Source organism: Sus scrofa, chromosome 13, assembly GCF_054392235.1.
Source record: "Sus scrofa isolate SSC_HxYL_T2T_F1_AM1 chromosome 13, Sscrofa_HxYL_maternal_Yorkshire_Landrace_v2.0, whole genome shotgun sequence".
NCBI classification, from domain to species: Eukaryota; Metazoa; Chordata; class Mammalia; order Artiodactyla; family Suidae; genus Sus; species Sus scrofa.
The window spans coordinates 95,114,936-95,137,398 of record NC_139395.1 but is presented as its reverse complement, the minus strand read 5'-3'; the positions used below and the strand labels follow the sequence as shown (position 1 = coordinate 95,137,398).

General features: G+C 44.0%; 1 protein-coding gene across 2 annotated transcripts in view; it reads left to right on the top strand.

The window, feature by feature from the left end:
- Window positions 1-3,633: 3,633 nt before the first annotated feature.
- The window catches only part of RBP2 (retinol binding protein 2), a 35,834-nt gene continuing 17,004 nt past the window's right edge, over window positions 3,634-22,463 (top strand). Inside the window, exons 1-2 of one of the 2 annotated variants that reach the window (XM_084987159.1) lie at window positions 3,634-3,738; window positions 10,575-10,697. In XM_084987159.1, the coding sequence (XP_084843285.1) occupies window positions 10,625-10,697 (73 nt within the window). In that variant the 5' untranslated portion in view covers window positions 3,634-3,738; window positions 10,575-10,624. 2 annotated transcript variants of the gene reach the window in all.

Genomic DNA, 22,463 nt, shown 5'->3' with positions numbered 1-22,463 from the left:
ATAGGAAAATGGAAACATGGTGAATGAGTGGTAATTCACTTAGTAGAGTAGAAAATAGGAAGTTCATTGTCACAAAGGAGCATGCAAGTGAGAAGCAATTCACAGAATTCTATGTGGGCCACAGAAGTTAGAAACACAGTGTGCCCCAGAAGGCAGGGGTAAAGACTGAAAGCAGAACAATCAATTATATCTCTATAAAGGGTACTAGGGTGCTGGGTTTTTACCTCTATCCCATTCAGAAAATTGACTACGCCCACTTAACCCCATCAAAAACTACGGTTTACTCTTTAGGAAATTGTCCCAGTGATCTTCTACATTCGAGGACGCTAGAACTGCACAGCCCCCTTGGGTTGAGATGTGACCTAAATGGGAGGGCTAAATAGGGGGAAGAAGGGATCTGAACAATGTCTTTAAGAAAAACGTCTAATTTGATGTGCCTGATTCTACTGAAAGTGATTTTACATTGTGTTTGAGAGTTTGAAAAGAATTAGTAGAAGATATGTATTTAGTAACATATGAAATTGATATTAAACTGTTTTAAAACCACAAAAACTAACAATTTCAAGCAAAAAAAAAAAAAAGCTGAGGCAATTGTTAATTCTAGGGAAAACAAAGAGCAATGGAAAGTTAATCACAGAATATTATTCAGCTCAATTATAAACAGTATTTAAATAGTCAAATAATGTAAATACTCAATATTGACATAACCAAAAATTGGATTTTATATATTTATATAATATATAAAATCAGATTATATATAATGTATATTGGATTCTGTATATATATATAGAGAGAGAGAATAGAGGACATAAATGTGTATGTGGGAAGTGAAGGTGTAAGAATGTTTACATCTTAGGAGTTCCCGTCGTGGTGCAGTGGTTAACAAATCCGGACTAGGAACCATGAGGTGTTGGGTTCAGTCCCTGCCCTTGCTCGGTGGGTTAACGATCCGGCGTTGCCGTGAGCTGTGGTGCAGGTTGCAGACGCGGCTCGGATCCTGCGTTGCTGTTTCTCTGGCGTAGGCCGGCGGCTACAGCTCCAATTGGACTCCTAGCCTGGGAACCTCCATATGCCGCAGGAGCGGCCCAAGAAATAGCAAAAAGACAAAATAAAAAAAAAAAAAAGTTTACATCTTAAACATCCATCGACAGATGTCAACAGAAAATGTCTAAAATTGATATAATTTTAAAAGTGATGTAATTTTATTTAGAAATGTGAAGGCAAGTGCCTACAGAACAGCTGAAAGTCATCCCAAAAAATTGCTTTTGGGAAGTACGAACTTAGTGAGTAGGAGTGGGATAAAAGACTCCTACATTTAAACGTTTTTTATTGAGGTATAGTTGATGTGCAATATTATATAAGGTTCAGGTATACAACACAGTGATTTCACAATTTTTCAATCGATAAAAGAAGACTAGCAGCCCAATTTAAAATGAACAAAGGACAGTGAAAAACATGAAAAGACAGCTCATAGAAAAAGAATCACAAATATTTGAAAATATGCTCAACTGTACTTAAAGAATCCACTTGAAAACAACAAAATACATTTTTACAAAACTACCTGAATGACAAATATTTTTTAAATGATTTGCTCATACACAGGATTGCCAAAAATGTGATGAAATGGGAACACTTGGACAACCTACTTGAAAACTACTTCAAAATATTCTGTAATGGGCACAAAAAACATATGTATGCACAAGATAGATCAGAACAGCGTGGTTTGTCATTACAAGTAATAGCAACAACCCAGATGACCTTCAACTCAGGACAGGCTAAATAATTATAGTAGTTATAATCAAGAGGATATATAGGAGTTCCTGTCGTGGCGCAGTGGTTAACGAATCAGACTAGGAACCATAAGGTTGCAGGTTCGATCCCTGGCCTTTTTCAGTGGGTTAAGGATCCGGCATTGCCGTGAGCTGTGGTGTAGGTCGCAGACACAGCTTGGATCTGGCATTGCTGTGGCTCTGGCATAGGCCGGCAGCTATGGCTCCAATTTGACCCCCAGCCTGGGAACCTCCATATGCCATGGGAGTAGCCCAAGAAATGGCAAAAAGACAAAAAAAAAAAAAAAAAAAAAAGAGGATATATATATATATATATATATATATATATATATATATATATATAGCAGTTAGAAAGAATGAGAAAACTCTCCCTGTATTGATATGGAAAGTTTGTCAAGATAAGAAAGTAACAAGAAAAACATAGATCTACGTCTACGTCTGTTGTATTTTCCTTTTTGGATAAATAGGCACAAGGGAGAAAAATATGTTCATTTGGCTTTATGTGCATAAACTAACTCTGGAAAGATCCACAAGCAATTCATACAAATGGTTTTGTATTTGTCAGTAGCAGCAATGGGACCTGAACATAAGTGACCCAGAATTTTCATTGTATATTTTTTCATACTACTTGAATTTCTGACCATGTGAATGTTACCTGTTCAAAAATGCAATAAAATATGAATAAATAAATAAGAATGAAGTAGACTATGTGTGCTGATTTGAGAAGATTTCCAGGATGTATTAAATGGAAATGTCATGCCCTCCTTAAGTCTGGTGGAAGGAAAGGTGAGTGGGAAGATGTTTCTATCAGTGTGACTGCCAAGGACAGTTCAGGGATTCTTAGAGGGGAGGCAGGAACAGCCCCGTCCCTTGGGAAGAGGTGGTTTGAGTCATCCCTGCCAGCTCCCTACCTCCTGTTGGTACCTGGGTGGGAGGATGGAGGACAAAGGGATCTCAAATAGGCCTCTTCCTGAGCCAGAGCCATCTGATCCCAAAATGAAAGTTGGTGACCCCCTGCTCTCCTGGCCTGCCTTCTGGGAGCAGAAATGAAGAAGCAGCACAATGTACATAAAACTAAAGCAAGGCCCAGTGCAGCAGGGTGGCTGAAGGAAGTTCCAGGTGCCCTTTCTCAAGCATCTCCAGGTGAAGACAAATCCAATGGTATCTGCCCCTGCCTGAGCAGCACGAAACATTTACTCAGGACCTCTGGGGATCTGGGTCTGGGGTCCACCCCTGTCAGCAGGGGGAGCAGACTTGCCCGGCCCTGGTAGGCTCATGGGAGTGTCTGGCTGGGAAACATTCAATCTGACTCATGTCCATGGCTGAGGTAGGCAATCTGCTCAGTCCAGGGCAGCATGACCACATGTTCCTCATCAGCCAGGCACTGGTCCAGTCACGGTTACGTGCTATCAGTGGCTGCCTTGAGGCCACTCCAGGTATGAGGGTGGTCCTGGCCGTTACTAATACCACTTCCTGAAGCCTGGCTCTCCCAAGTCTGGCAGGCAGCACCTGCAAAGTTCAAGGCAGAACCGTAAAAAGCTGGTGCTTTTTCTGGATCAACATCTCTGGCCGCCCTCTGCTCTGTCTTTACCCCGGATCTCATGGGAATTTTGTAATTGCTTGTGTATGGTCAAGCCACTCAAAATGGCTGTTCTCTTGCTCTCTCTATATCCCCCTACCCAATGCTTCACCTGCACACTAGGCACATGACTAATGTTCCTATGTACTTGTCCCAGGCCCCAGCAAGTGAGAGCTTATCAAAGGGGCAGTAAGAGGCATGCTCCTTGCAGGTTTCCCTGGTAACTAATGAGCCAACCTGACATAATTCCCCCATAACAGGCAATCTCTACCGCTCCCCCACAACTCCGGGAGTGAAGACTGCCGCCACATCCTGCTTGCTTTCTGCTGCACACAGTGGGGTGTAACTCCAGGACCTTGCTTCAGACATGTAAGCTCCTCCTTCCATTAAACCATTCATACCTCTGTTGCTGACCCCAGGCTCTTTCTTTGGTCTTGAAGCTAGGGAAGCACAGTGCCTTGTAGGCCTGCGGAGTGGCGCCCAACAGCTTGTTTGTGCTCTGGTCCCCCCATGTTTTAGTTTATACAATGTGCGGCGTCAATGGTTCTCCTTTGCCAATGGTGCTACTTTGGCAGTTATCAGAATCACCTGGGGAAGAATAAAGGGACACAGAGAGCCTGGCTTCTGTGTTTTTATCACGTTCACCAAGTGATTCTGATAGGACAAAGTTGGAGAATTCCTGCAATGAATTTTTCAAACATCCAATTTAATCCTCAACATTGCTTTAAGAGGTAACTAAGGTACTGCATTAGAAAACAAGGCCTGGAGTTCCCATTGTGGCACAGCGGAAACGAATCCAACTAGGAACCATGAGGTTGCGGGTTTGATCCCTGGCCTCGCTCAGTTGATTAAGGATCTGGTGTTGCTGTGAGCTGTGGTGTAGGTTGCAGACACAGCTTGGATCTGGCTTTGCTGTGGCTGTGGCGTAGGCCAGCAGCTGTAGCTCTGATTTGACCCCTAGTCTGAGAACCTCCATATGCCACAGGTGCAGCCATAAAAAGCAAAAAAAAAAAAAAAAAAAAAAAAAAGAAAGAAAATAAGGCCTAATAGGCCAGGTAGAAAAGTGTCTGGGTTCAAATTCGCCATCTTTTTACCAACTGTGTGACCTTCAGGAAGGCACCTAACGTCTCTGAACCTCATCTTCATCATCCTTATAGTAACCATCCCGCTCTCCTGAAGGGTTGCTAAGAGAGTTAAAAGAAACAAGCCAGGACAAGTGCCGCAAAAAGGTCACAATTGTTTTTCTAATCATGGGTCAAACCACTTATTGGAAACAAAACACTATGTAGTAAGAGTTTTTGAATGGGCACATCTTCATTAATTTTAACACATTTGATAAATGGGGGGAGCATATATGGACCAATATCTTATTGGTTAATTTGCCAATGCTTTCGTTTAATTTGAAGTCTTGAAAAGAAAGACTGCTGATAGCTCATAGCATCAGTGGTAGTCAAAGTGCTTCTGCCCTTCCTTCCACCGAATATGCAGAGAACTGGGCTTTTTTGCTGCGGAAAGGCCCTCCCCACTCACACTCAAGATAAGCAGTCTTCAATCCACAAGCATTTGTTTATTTCTCATTTGCCATGTGCTAGACACTGGGGATGTGATGGTAAACAGAAAAATGACCCCTAGTCTCTGGTTGAGAGAGAGTAAATAAACAGATTTTGCCTAATCTAGGAAATGTCAGACATTCCTTAGGTCTGGTGGAGGGAAAGGTCAGTGGGAAGAAATTTCAATCAGATGTGACTGTCACGGGCAGCCCAAGAATTCCTGGAGGAAAGGCATGAATAGCCTCCTTAGGAAGAGATGGGCTGAGGTGACCGACTGTTGCTAAGGGGTGGGGAGGGTGGGGGGACAAACAGGCCTCTTTCTGAGCCAGAACAGTTTGATACCTGTGGCCCCAAGTAGGATGAGGATTGGTGACCTCTGGTTCTCCTGGCCTGCCTTCTGAGAGCAAAAGTGGAGAAGAAGCACAGGTCATATAAAATTAAAGCAAGGCTCAATGCTGCCTGGTAGCTAGAGAAAGTCCCAGGTCCCTTCCTCCTGTGTCTCTGGGAGAATACAAATCTGATTCAATGTCTAGTTGCCATAATAAGCACATTCGGTTGGACCAGACATGCAAGTCAAAAGGGCATCACTCAATGGAAAGGGAAGGAATGGTTCCTGCAGAGAAGATGAGTGGGCACCCAGCTGATGCCACTTATCTTCTAAGGAAACGCCTTCTGACCTCAAGAAAAGGAGAGAGGGCAGAGCTGGGCAGGCCTGGGCTGGAGGTGCTGCATGACTTCTGGGAGCCAACCAGAAGCTCAGCTGCCCACAGTCAGATGCTCCTGAGGATTGTCTGGGCATCTTTGCTCTGCTTGCTTTTTGCTGATGGATTGATCTCGGAGCCAAACTTCTTGGGGGGCCGACATCTTAACTTTTTAGTGTGGTCTCCAGAAAGCTTCTTGCAACCTAGGAAGATTCATTTATGACTGGTGGGTTGAGTCATCTAAAGGATTCTACAGAGAGTCAGGTAAATAAATTCTGAAGTGGGGACACACAGGCAGCTGACAAAATGGAGTATCCAAGTAAGTGATTTGTTAGTATGAGTGGAGAGTTAAGGGGCCCTAGGACAAAACTTTTGAAATTGGATCTCTCCTGCCAATTCTGTGATGAGTGGTCCTCCTTGAATAGAAGGTATAGGGCACAATATTGGCTGAATTGTTGAATGGCAATTGCTTTCTTTCGTCCACTGTCCCTCACTTTTTCCCCTTAGTACCCTTCCCCATCCTCTACATAGATCTGGGATGGAAGAGCATGTTGAAGCCATGTTCTATTGAGGACCTGTGCCAACCTTTTGCTAGGAGCTTGAGCTATGACCCCTACCATTGTCACTACCTTGGAATAAACCTGTGCTATGTGCCAGAGACTCTGCTAAGAGCTTTGTGTTTGTGGTATCCTTTAATTCTTACCATGAGCCTGAAACTCAAAAAAATGAATCTGAAACTCAAACAAGGCAAGTGTCCAAGCATCCCATTGCTAGGAATTGGTGAAACTGAATTCAAAACTAAGTTTTGGTCAACTCCAAAACTTTTTTTAAAAGATTTTATTTTTCTTCATTACCTTCCTTTATTATTTCTATTATTCTCTAACAATGGTTCTCAAATTGTGATCCTGGTGCCAGCAGCATCAGCACCACCTGGAAACTTATTAGAAATGTAAATTCTTGACATTCCTGTTGTGGTGCAGGGGAAACAAATCTGACTAGGAACCATGAGGTTGCAGGTTTACTCCCTGGCCTCACTGAGTGGGTTAAGGATCTGGCGTTGTCGTGAGCTATGGTGTATGTCAAAGGCACAGCTTGGATCCTGCATTGCTGTGGCTGTGGTGTAGGTCGGCAGCTATAGCTCCAATTCAACCTCTAGCCTGGGAACTCAGTATGCCGTAAGTGCTACTTTAAAAAGCAAAAAAAAAAAAAAAAAAAAAAAAAAAGAAAAGAAATTCTTGGGCTCCTACCCCAGACCCATTAAGTCAAATTTTAGGGGTAGTGTCCAACGGTATGTGTTTTTAGAAGCCCCCCCCATATGAATCTGATATTTGCTGGAGTTGAGAATCACCACTATAGAGGTTCCTCTTAAGTTTTTAAGATAATATTTAAACCTGTATTTCTTATAAATATCCAGTCAATCAGCCCAGATTTCTTATAAATATCCAGCCTCCTTAGCCCAGATTTAATTCATATCAATCAGTTAACTTCTCACATGGACATAATATGGGATTTTAGTTTGGGTTGAAACTAAGTATTTTTTCAAAATCATGAATACATGAATAAAAAAATTGCAGTCATTTCTTATTAAAGTATAATTTATATACAATAGAACGAAATAAATGTCAATTGTAGAGTTTTGGCAATTGTCTTACAACCACCATCTCAACTATAGAACATTTTCAGATTCCCTCCCTAAGAAATTTTCCTTGTATCCTTTCCCATCCTCACCTCTTTCCCCACATCCACATAACCACTGACCTATTTTATTATCACTAGATTAGATTTGGGTTTTTTCCTAGAGTTTCATAGAAATGCAACCATGAAGTATGTGATCTTTTGTGGTATGTTTCTTTCCCTCAGCCTAATGTCTGAGATTCATCTGTGATATTTTATATATATACATACACACACAAACACACATATATATTTATTTATATTCAGGAGATTGTTTCTTTTTGCTGTTGAGTAGCATCCCATTATATGAATATGCCACAATTTATATATTAATTTGTCAATAGATGTTTGGATTGTTTCAAGTTTGGGGCTATCAATGTGAAACTATTTTAGTTTTTTAAATCCTCATATTTTAATGAAGTTGGCTGGGTTTAGATTTCTTATTCAAAAGTATTTACCCTTATCATTGAAAGATATTGCTCCATTTTTGTCCTGCATCAGAGTTGTTGAGAAGTCTGATATTAATCTGGTTATTGTAATGTCTCTCTTTTTTTTTTTTTTTTTTTTCTTTTTGAACCACACCTGCAGCATATGGAAGTTCCCAGGCTAGGGGTCAAATTGGAGCTGCAGCTGCCAGCCTATGCCACAGCCACAGCAACATGGGATCCAAACTGCATCTGTGAACTATACTGCAGCTCATGGCAACACCGGATCCCTGACCCTCTGAGTGAGGGCAGGGATTGAACCCACATCCTCATGGATACTAGTTGGATTCATTTCCACTATGCCACAATGGGAACTCCATAATGTTTCTTTATAGGTAAACTATGTGGTTGTTTTTGTTTTCTCTATAAGATTTTAGAATTTTGTTTTTATTTTGATGTTCTAAATTTCCACTAGTGTATTCTGTGTTACATATATCCTGGGTGATTTCCTTGACTCTATCCTCAAGTTTACTAATCCTCTTCTCAGCTGTGTTTAACCAGCTGCTTAATGCCTCTTACCTTTTTAATTTGAAAGACTATAAATTTCCTACTAATCTGTTATTTTTAATCTATCTTTTAAAAAATCATTTTATCCTTTTTAATGCCTTTAAATTTATTTAATTTTAACATTCTTATTTTATAGTTTATATCTGATCATTTTTATTATCTAAATCTCTTCTTGTAAGTCTAATTTGACTGTATGTTTCTGCTGACATGATTTTTGGTAGATTATTTTCATGTGTATTTTATATTTTTGAATTATGAGCTCACATTTGGCCTAGCTTTATCACAGGGAATTCTGTTTAGCCTGGTTTGAAGGTGTGTTCCTCCAGATATTTTTTACATTTACTTCTTTCTGGCAGCCTACAAGTATTGCAATCTCAGGACTCCATTTAATTTACTATATTGGCCACCAGGAAGCATAAATTCAAACCCCAAACCAGAGTAAAGCAGGACAGAATTTTTTTCTAACTCGCAGAGAACCCAGGCCGGATAAACTTTCCTATTTTCTCTAGATAGATTTTGATTTTTTCACACTTTCATTGAGGGAGTAGTATTTTGGCTTTATGCAAGCATCTCAGTTTCAACACAGGGCAAATGCCTCCCCCCCCAATACCATGGCTATTAAAACCCAAGTCCCTAGCTTTTTGCAATTAGCAAACCCATTCTTGTCTCCTAACCTCCTTCCCTACAAGGCCAGCTTTTTGTTCCTTTCTTGCAAAGGAGAACAGTGGGGAACTCATTTGGGGATTGAAATCTGAACCTTGAGAGGAATAAGCTACCTCTCCCACCCAGGAGGCTGAGTTTTCAGCCTACAGCAATTGCTGGCTAGACCTTAAAGGACGAAGTCCAAGCTGCCCTATCTGTCCATTTCTGCTGCCTTCACTCATTTTCCTTTTGTAGTGAAGATGTCGTTCACTCTCCTCTTTATTCTATATTGGCCTTTTGACAACAGCTGAGCCATTTTTTACTGTGTATCTTTTTTTTTTTTTTTGGCCATGCCCATGGTATGTGGAATTCCCTGGGCCAGGAATCAAACCCATACCACAGCAGTGACCCAAGCTGCTGCAGTGATAATGCTGGATCCTTAACCCATGACAAGGGAACATGTCAACTGTGTATCTTTTTGACTCCAGTATATTTACTGAAAAATAAATGTGTTATTTTATACCCGCAAACCACATGGCAGAACCAAGAATATATACATTAGAGCTTCAAAGTGTCGTAATTAAAATTTGTCTCACTTTTGGGGACTCATGGTTTATCCATCTCAGCCCACACTTCCATTCTTCAGAGTATGGGGACTCCTGCTCAGGCTCCAACTCTCAGAACCATGTGTCAAAGCAGTAAGCCAACCCATCTTCTGACTCACTGGACTAGCCAGTTTGAAGAACATTCCTGAGCCATGAGTCCTTATCCAAATGCAGCCACACACCCACCTTGGTCCAGGTGATCTTCAGCTTTTTCCTGGAGTCTAAAGCAGAGTTCCACTACCCTTTTGCCTTCTGTCTGGCCTCCTTCTGGGTCCTGCTTGTTTTCGGTAGATTCATGCTCCTAGAACATGCTTGTCTTAAGTAATCCCACTGCTTAGATGCTGGAAAGCAAGTTAGAATCAGGTTCTCAAGTCAAACCCCAACCCAAGATGACCTTTCCAAGCTGACCTTAGCATACTGTTAAGGAAAGAACTTTGGAGCCAGACAAGCCTGGATGTGAATCCCAACTTGGCCACCAACCAGTTATTATTAGGCATGTGGTTTCATCTCCTTTTTAATGTATGAAATGGAGATGGTTAAACATAACACAGAGCTCTTATAAGAAAACAAGATGAGAGGTGTCTGCTGCTCTGCACAGAGTAGGGTAGAGCCCCACAAGCATTAGTTCCCATCTTCTTGGCTTCACCAGTCAGGCCAGAAGTGATGGCCACATAGCTGACAGACTCCAGGTTTGAAGCCTTGGAGCAGGGAGACTGGAGTTCTTGAGGGGTGAACACTGGGTGTTTATTTTCCTCAAGTGGTGGACAGGGCATTCTGTGTGAGGCCGGGGGCTCTGTGAAAGGCCAGGCAACCAAAAATGAGTTGTTCTGAGGCCCCGTGTAGGGTGGAGGTCACCTGGACACCTGTACCTGGCCACGCCACGTTTTGAGTGTGAATTGATCATGATCCTGCTGAGCTTTGCAAAGGAAAGAAAAGCTCCTTTGGGTTGTGCTTGTGACCTTTGAGCTTATTATCATTGAAGTCATAAACCTGGTCCACTGGACTATAAAAGTAGCTCATTCTGACATGCTCTCCCTGCAGCCTGCTCCTTGCCATCCAGCACACACCCACCGTAGCCAGAGGCCACCACCATGACGAGGGACCAGAATGGAACCTGGGAGATGGAGAGTAACGACAACTTTGAAGGCTACATGAAGGCCCTGGGTAAGGGTGGGGAGGGTGTGATGCCGGAGGTGGGGGAAGGGAAGGGAGGGTAACTTCAGAAGGACTGTGGTCTGGCCCTCCTGATGGAGCCACTGGGGGGTTCCCCAGTCCTGTGTGCAACCTCACAACTCGCTTATCAGCTGTGTAATATCAGGCAAGTCGCACCAATTTTCTGAGGCTCAGATTCCTCTTTGGCATGTTGGGAGCAATAATAAGTGAGGTTATATCTAGGCTGTATTTGGAAGAATATCTGGAACACAAAGATTTGCTGAATGGAGGATACACACATACACACACGTGCCCAGGCACACACACATACATATGCAAGGAAAGCCACACTCAAGAGGAAAATGCAGTAGCTCTCCTGCCTTCTGATGGCCATCTCTAAGATGACCGGTTGGACCTGATATTATGCACAAATCACCCTTTTGTTAGTCTTGTAGTGGGGAAGCAGAAAAGGAGTGGCTGTCAGCCTAGAGAAAATCAGGTCCACAGAAAGCTAGGAAAGGCTGTCATCAGATAAATCAAACAACTCACTGCTTACTTGACTTCTGAACTAGGCTCCAAGCCAGGGGCTCCAACTGCATGTGTCCTAGGGCTGGCATGTGTGGTGCTGGCAGAAAACACAGCAAACCAGAGGAACTGAGCCCACAGAGAGAAGCTCACTTTGCAGGGCAGCTATGATGGGTCAGGCCCTGGACAAAGAGCTTGGGCTGCTTGTCCTTATTTCATTCTATGACAGTGCCCGATCACCTTGTCTAGCTTTAGATCTCTCCACATCAGGAGTTCCGGCTGGGACCTCCCAGCCCAAAGCATGAGAAAAGCTGCAGTTGGGATCAGAGGCCTGATAATTTGGATGTGGTGACGGGAAGTCTTATAAGAAATAGGAATCACGGGAGCTCCTGTCGTGGCTCAGTTGTTAACGAAACCGACTAAGATCTATGAGGGCATAGGTTCAATTCCTGGCCTCGCTCAGTAGGTCAAGGATCCAGCTTTGCCATGAACTGTGGTGTAAGTCACAGATGTGGCTCCTATCTCGCGTCGCTGTGGCTGTGGTGCAGGCTGGCAGCTGTAGCTCTGATTCGACCCCTAGCCTGGAAACCTCCCTATGCTGCAGATGTGGCCCTAAAAAGCAAAATTAAAAAAAAGAATAGGAATCATGGGAATTCTCTGGTGGCTCAGCAGGTTAAGGGTCTGGTGATGTAACTACTGTGGTTCAAGTTTGATCCCTGGCCCAGGAATTTCCTCATGCTGCAGGCATGGTCAAAAAAAAAAAAAAAAAAAAAATCAGTGAAAAAGAATGGGAATCATGGGGTTTGTTTATTTTCCTTCTAGCCTGATGATACTTGCACCACGTCAATGAACATGAGAGCTCATGTGACATGTTTAGAGACATTGGAACTTTCTTCACATACTTTAGACATGTTTCTAGCACTGAATAGCTTTGTTTCTTCCTGGCTGCAGAATTTTACCAACACATTTGAGAGAGGAGGGAAGAGGCAAAAACCCTCCTACCAGAGCCCTAATCCTGGGCTTGGGTTGCCCCTGCTTTTAATACCTTGGGTGAGGATAGAAGTGGAATCCTGCTTCTCTATGTGAGTAAACGTTCTGGAGCTGAGCTCAGAACTAGAATTCTGAACAAGATCGTACAGAGGAGGAAGCCAAACCAGAGGGCCAGCTGAGGCTTTCTCTCTTACCCTGACCAATCTTTTTAACCTTTCTGAACCAGTCTCCTCATCTGCCAAATAGAGATAATCACACCAGCCTTGCCTGTTTCTCCAGATGATGTTGGATGTGGTTGTTGTTTGGAATGATTGAAAGTACTTTAATAAGAGCTATTTGGTGATTTTAAGTTTTCAGCTGTAAACTGAACAAACCCCAAATCAGGGAATATAATCAATCAGAAAGTAATTTTGTGTCTTTCGCTGCTTATTCTTAAATAATAAAAAGTCCTATGGTGACTTTCATTACAAAATCAAGTCTCAGTTTAGTTTTCAGCTGGATAGGGTGGGCCATGGGAGCCCCTCTTTTGGGCTTAGGGCGAGAGGCAAGCATTCCCATTACCACCCTCTCTCCACTCTGGGGATGCTGGGATGCAGGGCACACTGTCAGCTCTCTCCAAAAATCCTCCTTCTAAAAACAGCCCTCCTTTGGACTCTTTCACACCAACTTATAGCCTCCTTATGTGGGAGGGGTGTGTGGGTCATGGATGTGATGTTGGATGTCTCTATCTAGGAGGTTTTGGAGGGAATGTGTTAGATACCTCTTGTCTCAGAGCTTCAGCACAACTTCCAGTGCAATGCCATTTGACATTGACTTCATGCTAAGGTTGACTTCAGGCAGGTTGACTTCTCTGTCCCAGTCTTGGCAGTGTAGAGGAGTAGGCTTCCACTTTTCTGATGAAGAGTACGACTGTAGGTGGTAGTGCTAGCTGAACCTGGGGTGTGGATGTGTTTGGCGCCTCACTTTCCCCGGCTGCAGCTAGCCTAGAGTGTCCCAGGCCCCCAGCAACTTGCCCCAGCTTGAATCCATGATGCTTTGTGCAGAAATGCCTCAACCAGAATCACCTTCCCCCCATGGAGATGGGACACCTGGTCCCTCTCCTCTGCTCAGGGGACACAAGTGTGGCACAGGTTTCAAGGGCTCAGCAGGAAGCAGCTGGGTGGGGCTGTCCCCCCAAATCTGCTACTATTTCCTGTACATCTATCCTGTAAGACAGGGTTTGCTTTTCCCCTGTAAGACAGGGGGAGCATGCCTTCCTTACCCTTTTGAAGCTCTTTGGCATTTGGGAAGCATATATTTGGAGATCTTCACAAATCCCCACATACGGAAATACCATTAAGTACAACTCCATTCCCTGCCAAGAGACATCACTTTCTTAGACGTTGATCCCTGGCACCAGGGAGTTGGCTTTCTCTGTGGGCCTGGTGGCTTGTTCCATAGGAAGGAGATACTCCTGTTGAAATGTGGATCTGGGCAGCAAACTGGCTTTATTCCCAGCTGACTACTCGCTCCACACCCAGCGTCCCCACATGACTCTGCCCCCAGCCTCAGCCATGACACGTCATGGCAACCTTTGGGTTTGCCCCAAATTATCAAAATCATTAGCTCTGCATAGAGCGTGTGCCAAGGGTCAATGATACCTCCTCTCCTGCCTTCCAAGACCTGATGTTACTTAAAGCCCCAGGCTCTTTCTTGACAGTGAAGAAGGTGGCTAGTGAGCTCCTCTACTGGGAGGAAACTGTCATGTCTTTAGGTCCTCCTTCAGGTGGGATCAGGGGGTCAGGGAGTGGAGGAGCAGTCTTCAGTTTAACAGGCAGCCCAAGGAGAACAGATGTCAAAGCGAGTTTCCTGCACTCTGACAGAACGCCAGGAAGAATCCCATTCACTCTGCTCCAGAGGGAGGCCAGCACTGCACGTGTGGGAAATCATTCAACTTCTCTATCAAAGCCTGTGGAAGCCAGGGATAGTGCCATCTGAGGCAGCCCAGGTCCTGTCTCTGTTCTCAAGATATAGCTGGTGGTACAGACCATCAAGATATACCTATGCACAAGGGAGTTCCTTGGTGGTCTAGCGGTTGGCACTTTCACCGCTGCTGCCTGGGTTCAATTCCTGGTCTGGGAATTCAATTCCCAAGTTGTTGTACTCTGTGGCAAATTATATATATATAACGTGTATAAATTACATTCCTGTTTTCTATTACAATGTGACAAATCATCACCAAAACATTGTGGCTTGATTTTATTATACAGTGAGATTATTTTTGCCTCACAGTTATGGAAGCTGACTGGGTTCTCCGAGGGGTCTCTTGCTAGGTTCTCATTCCACTGCAGTAAGACAGTGGCTGGGGCCAGAGCCATGTCAAAGTCTGCCTCCTTCCTGGTACCAGCCAGCCATTGAGACCTCAGCCAGGGATGTGGATACCTATGTGTGGTGTCCCACGTGGCCCGGGTTTCCTCCCAGCACGCTGGCTGTGTCCAAAGAGAGAGGAGGCAACAGCTGAGAGACCTTTTATGACCCAGACTCAAAAATCACATGGTATAACTTCTGCTCTATTCTTTCATTTGAAGTAGCCATGCACCCATCCACATTCAAGGGGAAGGTGTATAGACCCCACCTCTCAAATTGTCAAAATCATAGTGCAAGAACAGCATGTAGAATGAGACATAGTGTTGCATCCATTTAAGAAAGTATAGTATGTTGCAGATGGGACAGAGGGTGATGGGCCTGAAGGGCTATAGTGACAATAGAACAATAGTAACTGGTAGTGTGCACTGGGTGGTGATCCCTCTGCTGTCTATACAGATGTCAAATTATGATGCTGTACACCTGAAGTTGACATAATTTTTTAAGAAGTGTGTGTGGTGGTGGTGGAGGGAGCTACAATAAATGGGTCACGGGAGGCTTCCTGAGTCCTTCTAGGTGGGTTTTTAAAAAATTATTCCAGTATAGTTGATTTACAATGTTGTACTAGTTTTTGCTATAAAGCAAAGTGATTCACTTATCAGTTTTATACATATGTATATTCCAACTAGGAATCCATGGGGTTGCGGGTTCAATCCTTGGCCTTGCTCAGTGGGTTAAGGATCTGGCATTGCCATGAGCTGTGGTGTAGGTCGCATCTACAGCTCTGATCTGGTGTTGCTGTGGTGTCTGGCTGTTGCTGTGCTGGTCTGGTGTCCGGCATCTACAGCTCTGATTAGACCCCTAGCCTGGGAACCTCCACATGCCAGACGAAAGAGCCAAAAAGACAAAAAGACAAAAAAGAAAGAAAGAGGGAGGCCGATTAAAGAGGCTGCTGAGTTTTTCAGGCAAGAAATGATGGTGGCTTCAGGTAGGGCAATGTCCAAGATTCAGTGTCTATTTGGAGGTAAAGCCGACAGGGCTTGCAGATGACTGTGAAGCCAGAGGAAATGGAAGAAAGGAAGATAATTCCCTGGGCTTAGACCTGAATAGCTGGGAACATGGTGACCCCATGGGATGACATGTGGAAGATATGGAGAGGGGTGAGTTTGGACAGGGGGTGGGGCTGGGCTGGGGGGAATGCATTAAGAATTCTGATTTTCATATTCCATGTTCCTGGATTGGAAAAATCAATATTGTGAAAATGGCCATCCTACCCAAAGCAATCTACAGATTCAATGCAATCCCTATCAAATTACCCAGGACATTTTTCACAGAACTAGAACAAACAATCCAAACATTTATATGGAACAACAAAAGACCCAGAATCGCCAAAGCAATCCTTAGAAACAAAAACCAAGCAGGAGGCATAACTCTCCCAGACTTCAAGAAATACTACAAAGCCACAGTCATCAAAACAGTGTGGTACTGGTATCAAAACAGACAGACAGACCAATGGAACAGAATAGAGAATCTGGAAATTAACCCTGACACCTATGGTCAATTAATCTTTGACAAGGGAGGCAAGAACATCAAATGGGAAAAGGAAAGTCTATTCAGCAAGCATTGCTGGGAAACCTGGACAGCTGTATGCAAAGCAATGAAACTAGAACACACCCTCACACCATGCACAAAAATAAACTCCAAATGGCTGAAAGACTTAAATATACGACAGGACACCATCAAACTCCTAGAAGAAAACATAGGCAAAACACTCTCTGACATCAACATCATGAATATTTTCTCAGGTCAGTCTCCCAAAGCAATAGAAACTAGAGCAAAAATAAACCCATGGGACCTCATCAAACTGAAAAGCTTTTGCACAGCAAAGGAAACCCAAAAGAAAACAAAAAGACAACTTACAGAATGGGAGAAAATAGTTTCAAATGATGCAACTGACAAGGGCTTAATCTCTAGAATATACAAGCAACTTATACAACTCAACAGCAAAAAAGCCAATCAATCAATGGAAAAATGGGCAAAAGACCTGAATAGACATTTCTCCAAGGAAGATATACAGATGGCCAACAAACACATGAAAAAATGCTCAACATCACTGATTATAAGAGAAATGCAAATCAAAACTACCATGAGATACCACCTCACACCAGTCAGAATGGCCATCATTAATAAATCCACAAATAACAAGTGCTGGAGGGGCTGTGGAGAAAAGGGAACCCTCCTGCACTGTTGGTGGGAATGTAAACTGGTACAGCCACTATGGAGAACAGTTTGGAGATACCTTAGAAATCTATACATAGAACTTCCATATGACCCTGCAATCCCACTCTTGGGCATCTATCCGGACAAAGCTCTACTTAAAAGAGACACATGCACCCGCATGTTCATTGCAGCACTATTCACAATAGCCAGGACATGGAAACAATCCAAATGTCCATCGACAGAGGATTGGATTCGGAAGATGTGGTATATATACACGATGGAATACTACTCAGCCATAAAAGAGGATGACATAATGCCATTTGCAGCAACATGGATGGAACTAGAGAATCTCATACTGAGTGAAATGAGCCAGAAAGACAAAGACAAATACCATATGACATCACTTATAACTGGAATCTAATATCCAGCACAAATGAACATCTCCTCAGAAAAGAAAATCAATCATGGACTTGGAGAAGAGACTTGTGGTTGCCTGATGGGAGGGGGAGGGAGTGGGAGGGATCGGGAGCTTGGGCTTATCAGTCACAACGTAGAATAGATTTACAAGGAGATCCCGCTGAAGAGCATTGAGAACTATGTCTAGATACTCATGTTGCAACAGAAGAAATGGTGGGGGAAAAACTGTAATTGTAATGTATACATGTAAGGATAACCTGACCCCCTTGCTGTACAGTGGGAAAATAAAATTTAAAAAAAAAAAAAAAAAAAAAGAATTCTGATTTTCAGAGTTCCCTTTTGGCTCAGCAGGTTAAGGATCTGGCCTTGTCACTGCTGCAGCTCAGGCTGCTGCTGTGGCACAGGTTCAATCCCTGGTCTAGGAACTTCTGCATGTTGTAGTCATGGCCAAAAAGAAAAAAGTCTCATTTGCATGTTTTGATATCAGATGCCCATTACACTGCCAAGTGGAATATTAAAACTGGCATTTTGATATAAGATCCATAGCTCAGGGTAGAGTCAGGGGAAAAGGGAAAGGAATGCTTGCCATTTTAAGGAGTGAGGAATCTGAAGGCCAGAGGAGTAGACGAATTTTCCTGGAGTCACTTGTATCTGGAAAATGGTATTGCTAAGACAGAAATCCAGTCTGCCTGCTTCTAAACGCCAAGCATTTGCCACAACACAATTCCAGGTGCGAGTGCTAAGTGTGGAGCTAGGAGAAGAAGCTTTATTCTGAGCAAGGTTCATCAGGATGGGGACCTCCAGAGTAGGCAGGCAGACCCCTCGGAAACATTGCAAGAGAGTAACTGGGAGGCCCTGGGGAGGAATGAATGAATACATGAATGTCTGATGACCCAAGAAGGAGTTAATTTCACATTTGGATTCTCGCTGGTGGTCACAAATCATTGGAGTTGTAGACTTACCAAAGTCTTCACTTGAACTGGGTGGCATCTGGTTGGACTTTCAAAGAGGAACCATGCCGTGGGTGGGAAAAGCCCAGGTGAAGATGAATTTGGTCCCTTCCTATAGATCTCCCTTCTTGTGCTGCCAGCACTGCCTTCCTGCCCTCCTTCCCAATGGTAAGGACTAGACTATGGGTGGGGAGGTGAAAAGAGCAAGGTGAGCAGGGAGGCACCGCAGGGTCTCCAGCCTGCCTCTGCTAACTAGAGAGAGTCGTGAATATATTTGGAGGTGTCCATGTGGGCGAGGGAGGAGGAAGCAGGCGGGGGGGCAAGTCCAATTTCTCTCACAATGGACTGTCTGGAGGAGGAAATGGCATGGAAAGATGAAGAAGATTGCTCTCCCCCTCTGCTTCTCACAATTGCCTGAGTGCTGATGATTTGTGAATGAAGGAGTCCAGGTTGGAAGCCCATGGAAGCTGCACTTGGAACGGGTCTCAGATTTCGTCTGATGAATACGTGTGCATCTCTGCTCTTTAATTTACAAAGCGTGCCTGCCCTTTTAGCCTACAACTTTAGCTTTTTCCACAAGCACATTACAGAGCATTTTAATGTTGAGTAGCATAATCATATTTCAACTTTATGGCTTGCATTGTTCAAAATGCAGTTATGAAAAGTATGCTTTAATAAAGTCACTTCAGTGTTAGTTTTTTTTTTTTCTTCTGCAGCAGCTACAAGCCATATATATTATTCAGAAATAGCTTGCCTTTGGACCTTTTCCTCTGAGATAGAAATTCATTTCACCTGGCTATAAATCAGGCTCAGAGATACCTTTAATCCAGAAAAGCAGATCAAACATATTTGATAACCTTGGTATTAAAATACTATATCAGGAAAATAATTTTCCCTGCAAAGTACAAAGAGGAAGTGTTTCTGTAATCTGTGTGTGTTGGCCGGTGTATTCTACAGCCGCAGTTAAACCTTTCCTTTTGATTAGAAATATCACAAATCCAGCAACAGAATGTTTGGCGCCCTTCCCTGGGGTGGAGCAGAGGTGACATGATTAACTAGCCTGTTCACATGGTAAAGGGTAGCCAAGAGGCCAAGCCATTTTTCAATCCAAAGAAGAAGCGATGCTTGATTCGATTTGCATAGAGCCTGTAATAAAATTCCCCAGCTCTGGTCGGAAGATTGACTAGGGGTGGTGTTTCCAGGACAAACCAGTTCTCTCGGCAATAAGACATTTTTAGCGGCGATCTACCTCTCTAAGCAACCAGGGACAAGCAATAATTTCCGTTAGGGGAGCCTTAGTTGTGAATGATAAACAGAATGCATTTGTAGGCAACTATCAGGAGCACCGTCCTAGCTGGTTTGCTCTGAACTGGCCCCTTAACTTCTCTGGGCTTTGATTTCCACATCTGTGGAGTGTTTCTCTCTGAAGGCCACTTGAATTTAGAGTTGTTGATTTCTCTGTAATTCTTCCTTAGAGCAGTTGACCCTTCAGCTACAGAGGGGAGGGGGACTGGGGCAGAGAGGGTGTTAGGGGCGCCCATCTTCCATGCAGTCAAAACTCTGCATGTGATTTATAGTTGGCCCTCTGTATATATGTGATTTCTCCGTATCCATGGTTCTGCATCTTCGGATTTAACTAACTGCAGATGGCCTAGTAGTGTAATTACTTTAGAAAAAAAATCTACAAATAGGTGCAGCACAGGTTAAACCTGTGTCACTCAAGAGTCAACTGTGGTTTCACCTGGCGCCCTCCCCTCTCTTTCATCTGCTAAACACATGACGTGTGGTTTCCTTTCTTCATCTCCTCTTTGTGGCTCCAGTGTGGTTCAGCACAGCCTGGACCTCACTCAGCACAGAGGGATAGAGCAGGAATTAAAGTTGTTTCTACCCTTTGGGCAAACAGTAGAGTGGGGAAATGGGTCCGTGTGGAGAAAGGTGGCCAGGTTGGATTGAACGCCTGTGTGAAAGGTCAGGGCTACATAGGTGAGGAGGTGGATTGGCCACTGTTCTGACTATTCCCCCAGAGTTCAGGATGCTTGGGCTGCATGGAGTGGCAAATGGCTGTGGAGATGCCTAAAGATGACCCGAACATCTTACCCGAGACTGAATGCAGACCTGGCCTCTGTTTAATCAGAACAGAAAAGGCCAAGGAGTAGTGGCTGCTGATGTGTGTCAAGTACCCACCAGCTCTTTGGCACTGTGAAAAGCATGTAACCACAAATTTTTTTTTTTTTTTTTTTTTTTTAGGGCTGCACCCGTGGCATATGGAAGTTCCCAGATTAGGGATCAAATCAGAGCTACAGCTGCTGGCCAACACCACAGCCACAGCAACCCAGATCCCCGACCCACTGATCAAGGCCAGGGATCAAACCCACATCCCAATGGGTACTAGTCAGATTCGTTTCCTCTGTGCCACAACTGGAACTCCTGTAACCACCATTTTAACTGAACTCTGACATAAAAAACCCTATGAAATAGCTTTCTTTCCCCCGTTTTACAGTGAGAAACTGAGGCTCAGAAAGGAAAAGCGACTTTTTTGAGTCATATAGCTGGGAAATCGGGAAATAAGATTTCTGCCCAGAACTGACCCTCGCTCATATATACCAGGGGCTCTAGACTTTGGCATGGCATAATCACTTGGAAATCTTGTAAAAAAACCCAGAAGGGCCCAACCTCCTGTGGGTCCAGGGTGGATCCCAGAATTTATGCTTCTAGGAGGTTCCCGCATGCTGTGATGCTGTGGCCCAGGGGCCTCACTTTGAGAACCACTGTCCTAGACCACGGTGCTCACATTAACCAAGTCATAAGTGGCTCTTGAGCTCCTACTATGTGCCCAGCCCTGGGTCTGGTTCTATGGGGACACAGATCCAAGAGACAACATTATCCTTGTCCTGGTAGAGGTGAGACTTTAGAAAAAAGAACAATGAACCCCATGAAGAAGTCAAAGGAAAATGCCAGGTAATGCCTCCTAGAGGATAAAACCACATGGCCTGGAAAGCAGGGTAGGGAGGAGGCAAGAAAGGGCAGATCGTGCTGGAGAAGGCAAGGCTGGGGCTGAGAGGAGAGGGATGGGAATTTGGGGAGCAGAAGCACAGGAAGTACCTACGAAAATGCAAAGGACTCCAAGGAAACCAGCTTGTAACATCAGGGGCTTGATTGTGATAATGCCAGCAGCTACCATTTATGGGGCCATTATCACAAGCCACCAGCCACTGGGCAGAACTTTTCATAAATACCCTCAGATTTAATCCTCAAAATAGCCGGATGCTGTTAATAATAGCTGCACTTACAGCCACTGCTCTCTGCTGCCTTCCCACCTGGACCTTAGTGGCCAGTGATACGACTGAGGTTACACACCTGGCTTGTTAGGCTGTGTTTCTGGGGCAGGAGGAGAGAAACATTAATTGGAATGTGACATGTTAGCTTCTGCCTGGCACAAGCATGCGTTTCTACTAACTGAAATGTGGAAGACATTCTTCTGTGATTTTTAGCAATTTTAAGGAATTTTAAGCAATTTTTGGGTCAGAAATACTTGATCACTTGGTCCTGTCTAGTCTTCTCCTTTCCAAATAGGCCAGCAGTTGTCTTAAAGGGAGAAAAATTAAACAGAGGATATTTCCATAATTTCAGGGCCCAGGTGATGGAGAGAAATGCTCCAGAAGGGATTTTTTTGGCCCTTCCTGCATTATGTTCTGCGGAGTGTCTGGCTGGTTGGAGGTCCCATCATGAAGGGTTCTATGGCCACATAGGACTGGGAGGGGCTGCATCCTGTATCCTGCTATTGGAGTGACAAAGCATCTTTCCCAGATTAAAAGCTCTGTGAAGTTCTTCCATCCAGAAACCAGCCAGCTTGTCTTGGTTTGAATTCCTGATTTCTCAAACTTAGTTGATCATGAGTCTCCCTGCTTAAAAATTTTCTGACCACCAGTCTTTTATGGGATGAGCTCAGGGCAAACACAGTGGAGCAGCCTGGGTTCTGTGAATCCTGGCCGAGACGCCTAGGAGTGTTGACAGCACAGAGGGCAGCAGAGGGCCTGCAGGCTGTGTGGCTTGAATGTGCCTTGGTACCCATCCATAAGCCTTGAAGCTGAAGCCATCAGAGAATGTCTAGGGTTGGAGGGTGTGATCCAGCTCTGGATTCTTGTAGAGCCCTAGACCTAGTAAATAATTGCTGTCTGCCAGAGGCAGTACCCACAAGCCCTGGGGAACATAAGCTTCCCCAAACAGGGAAGGCTCATCCAACTGAATCCAGAAGTCCCCAAAGCTCCAGGGGAAATGTAGAGTCTTGGGCAGTCATTGGAATTACACAAACTGGGGTGGTCTGACATGATGA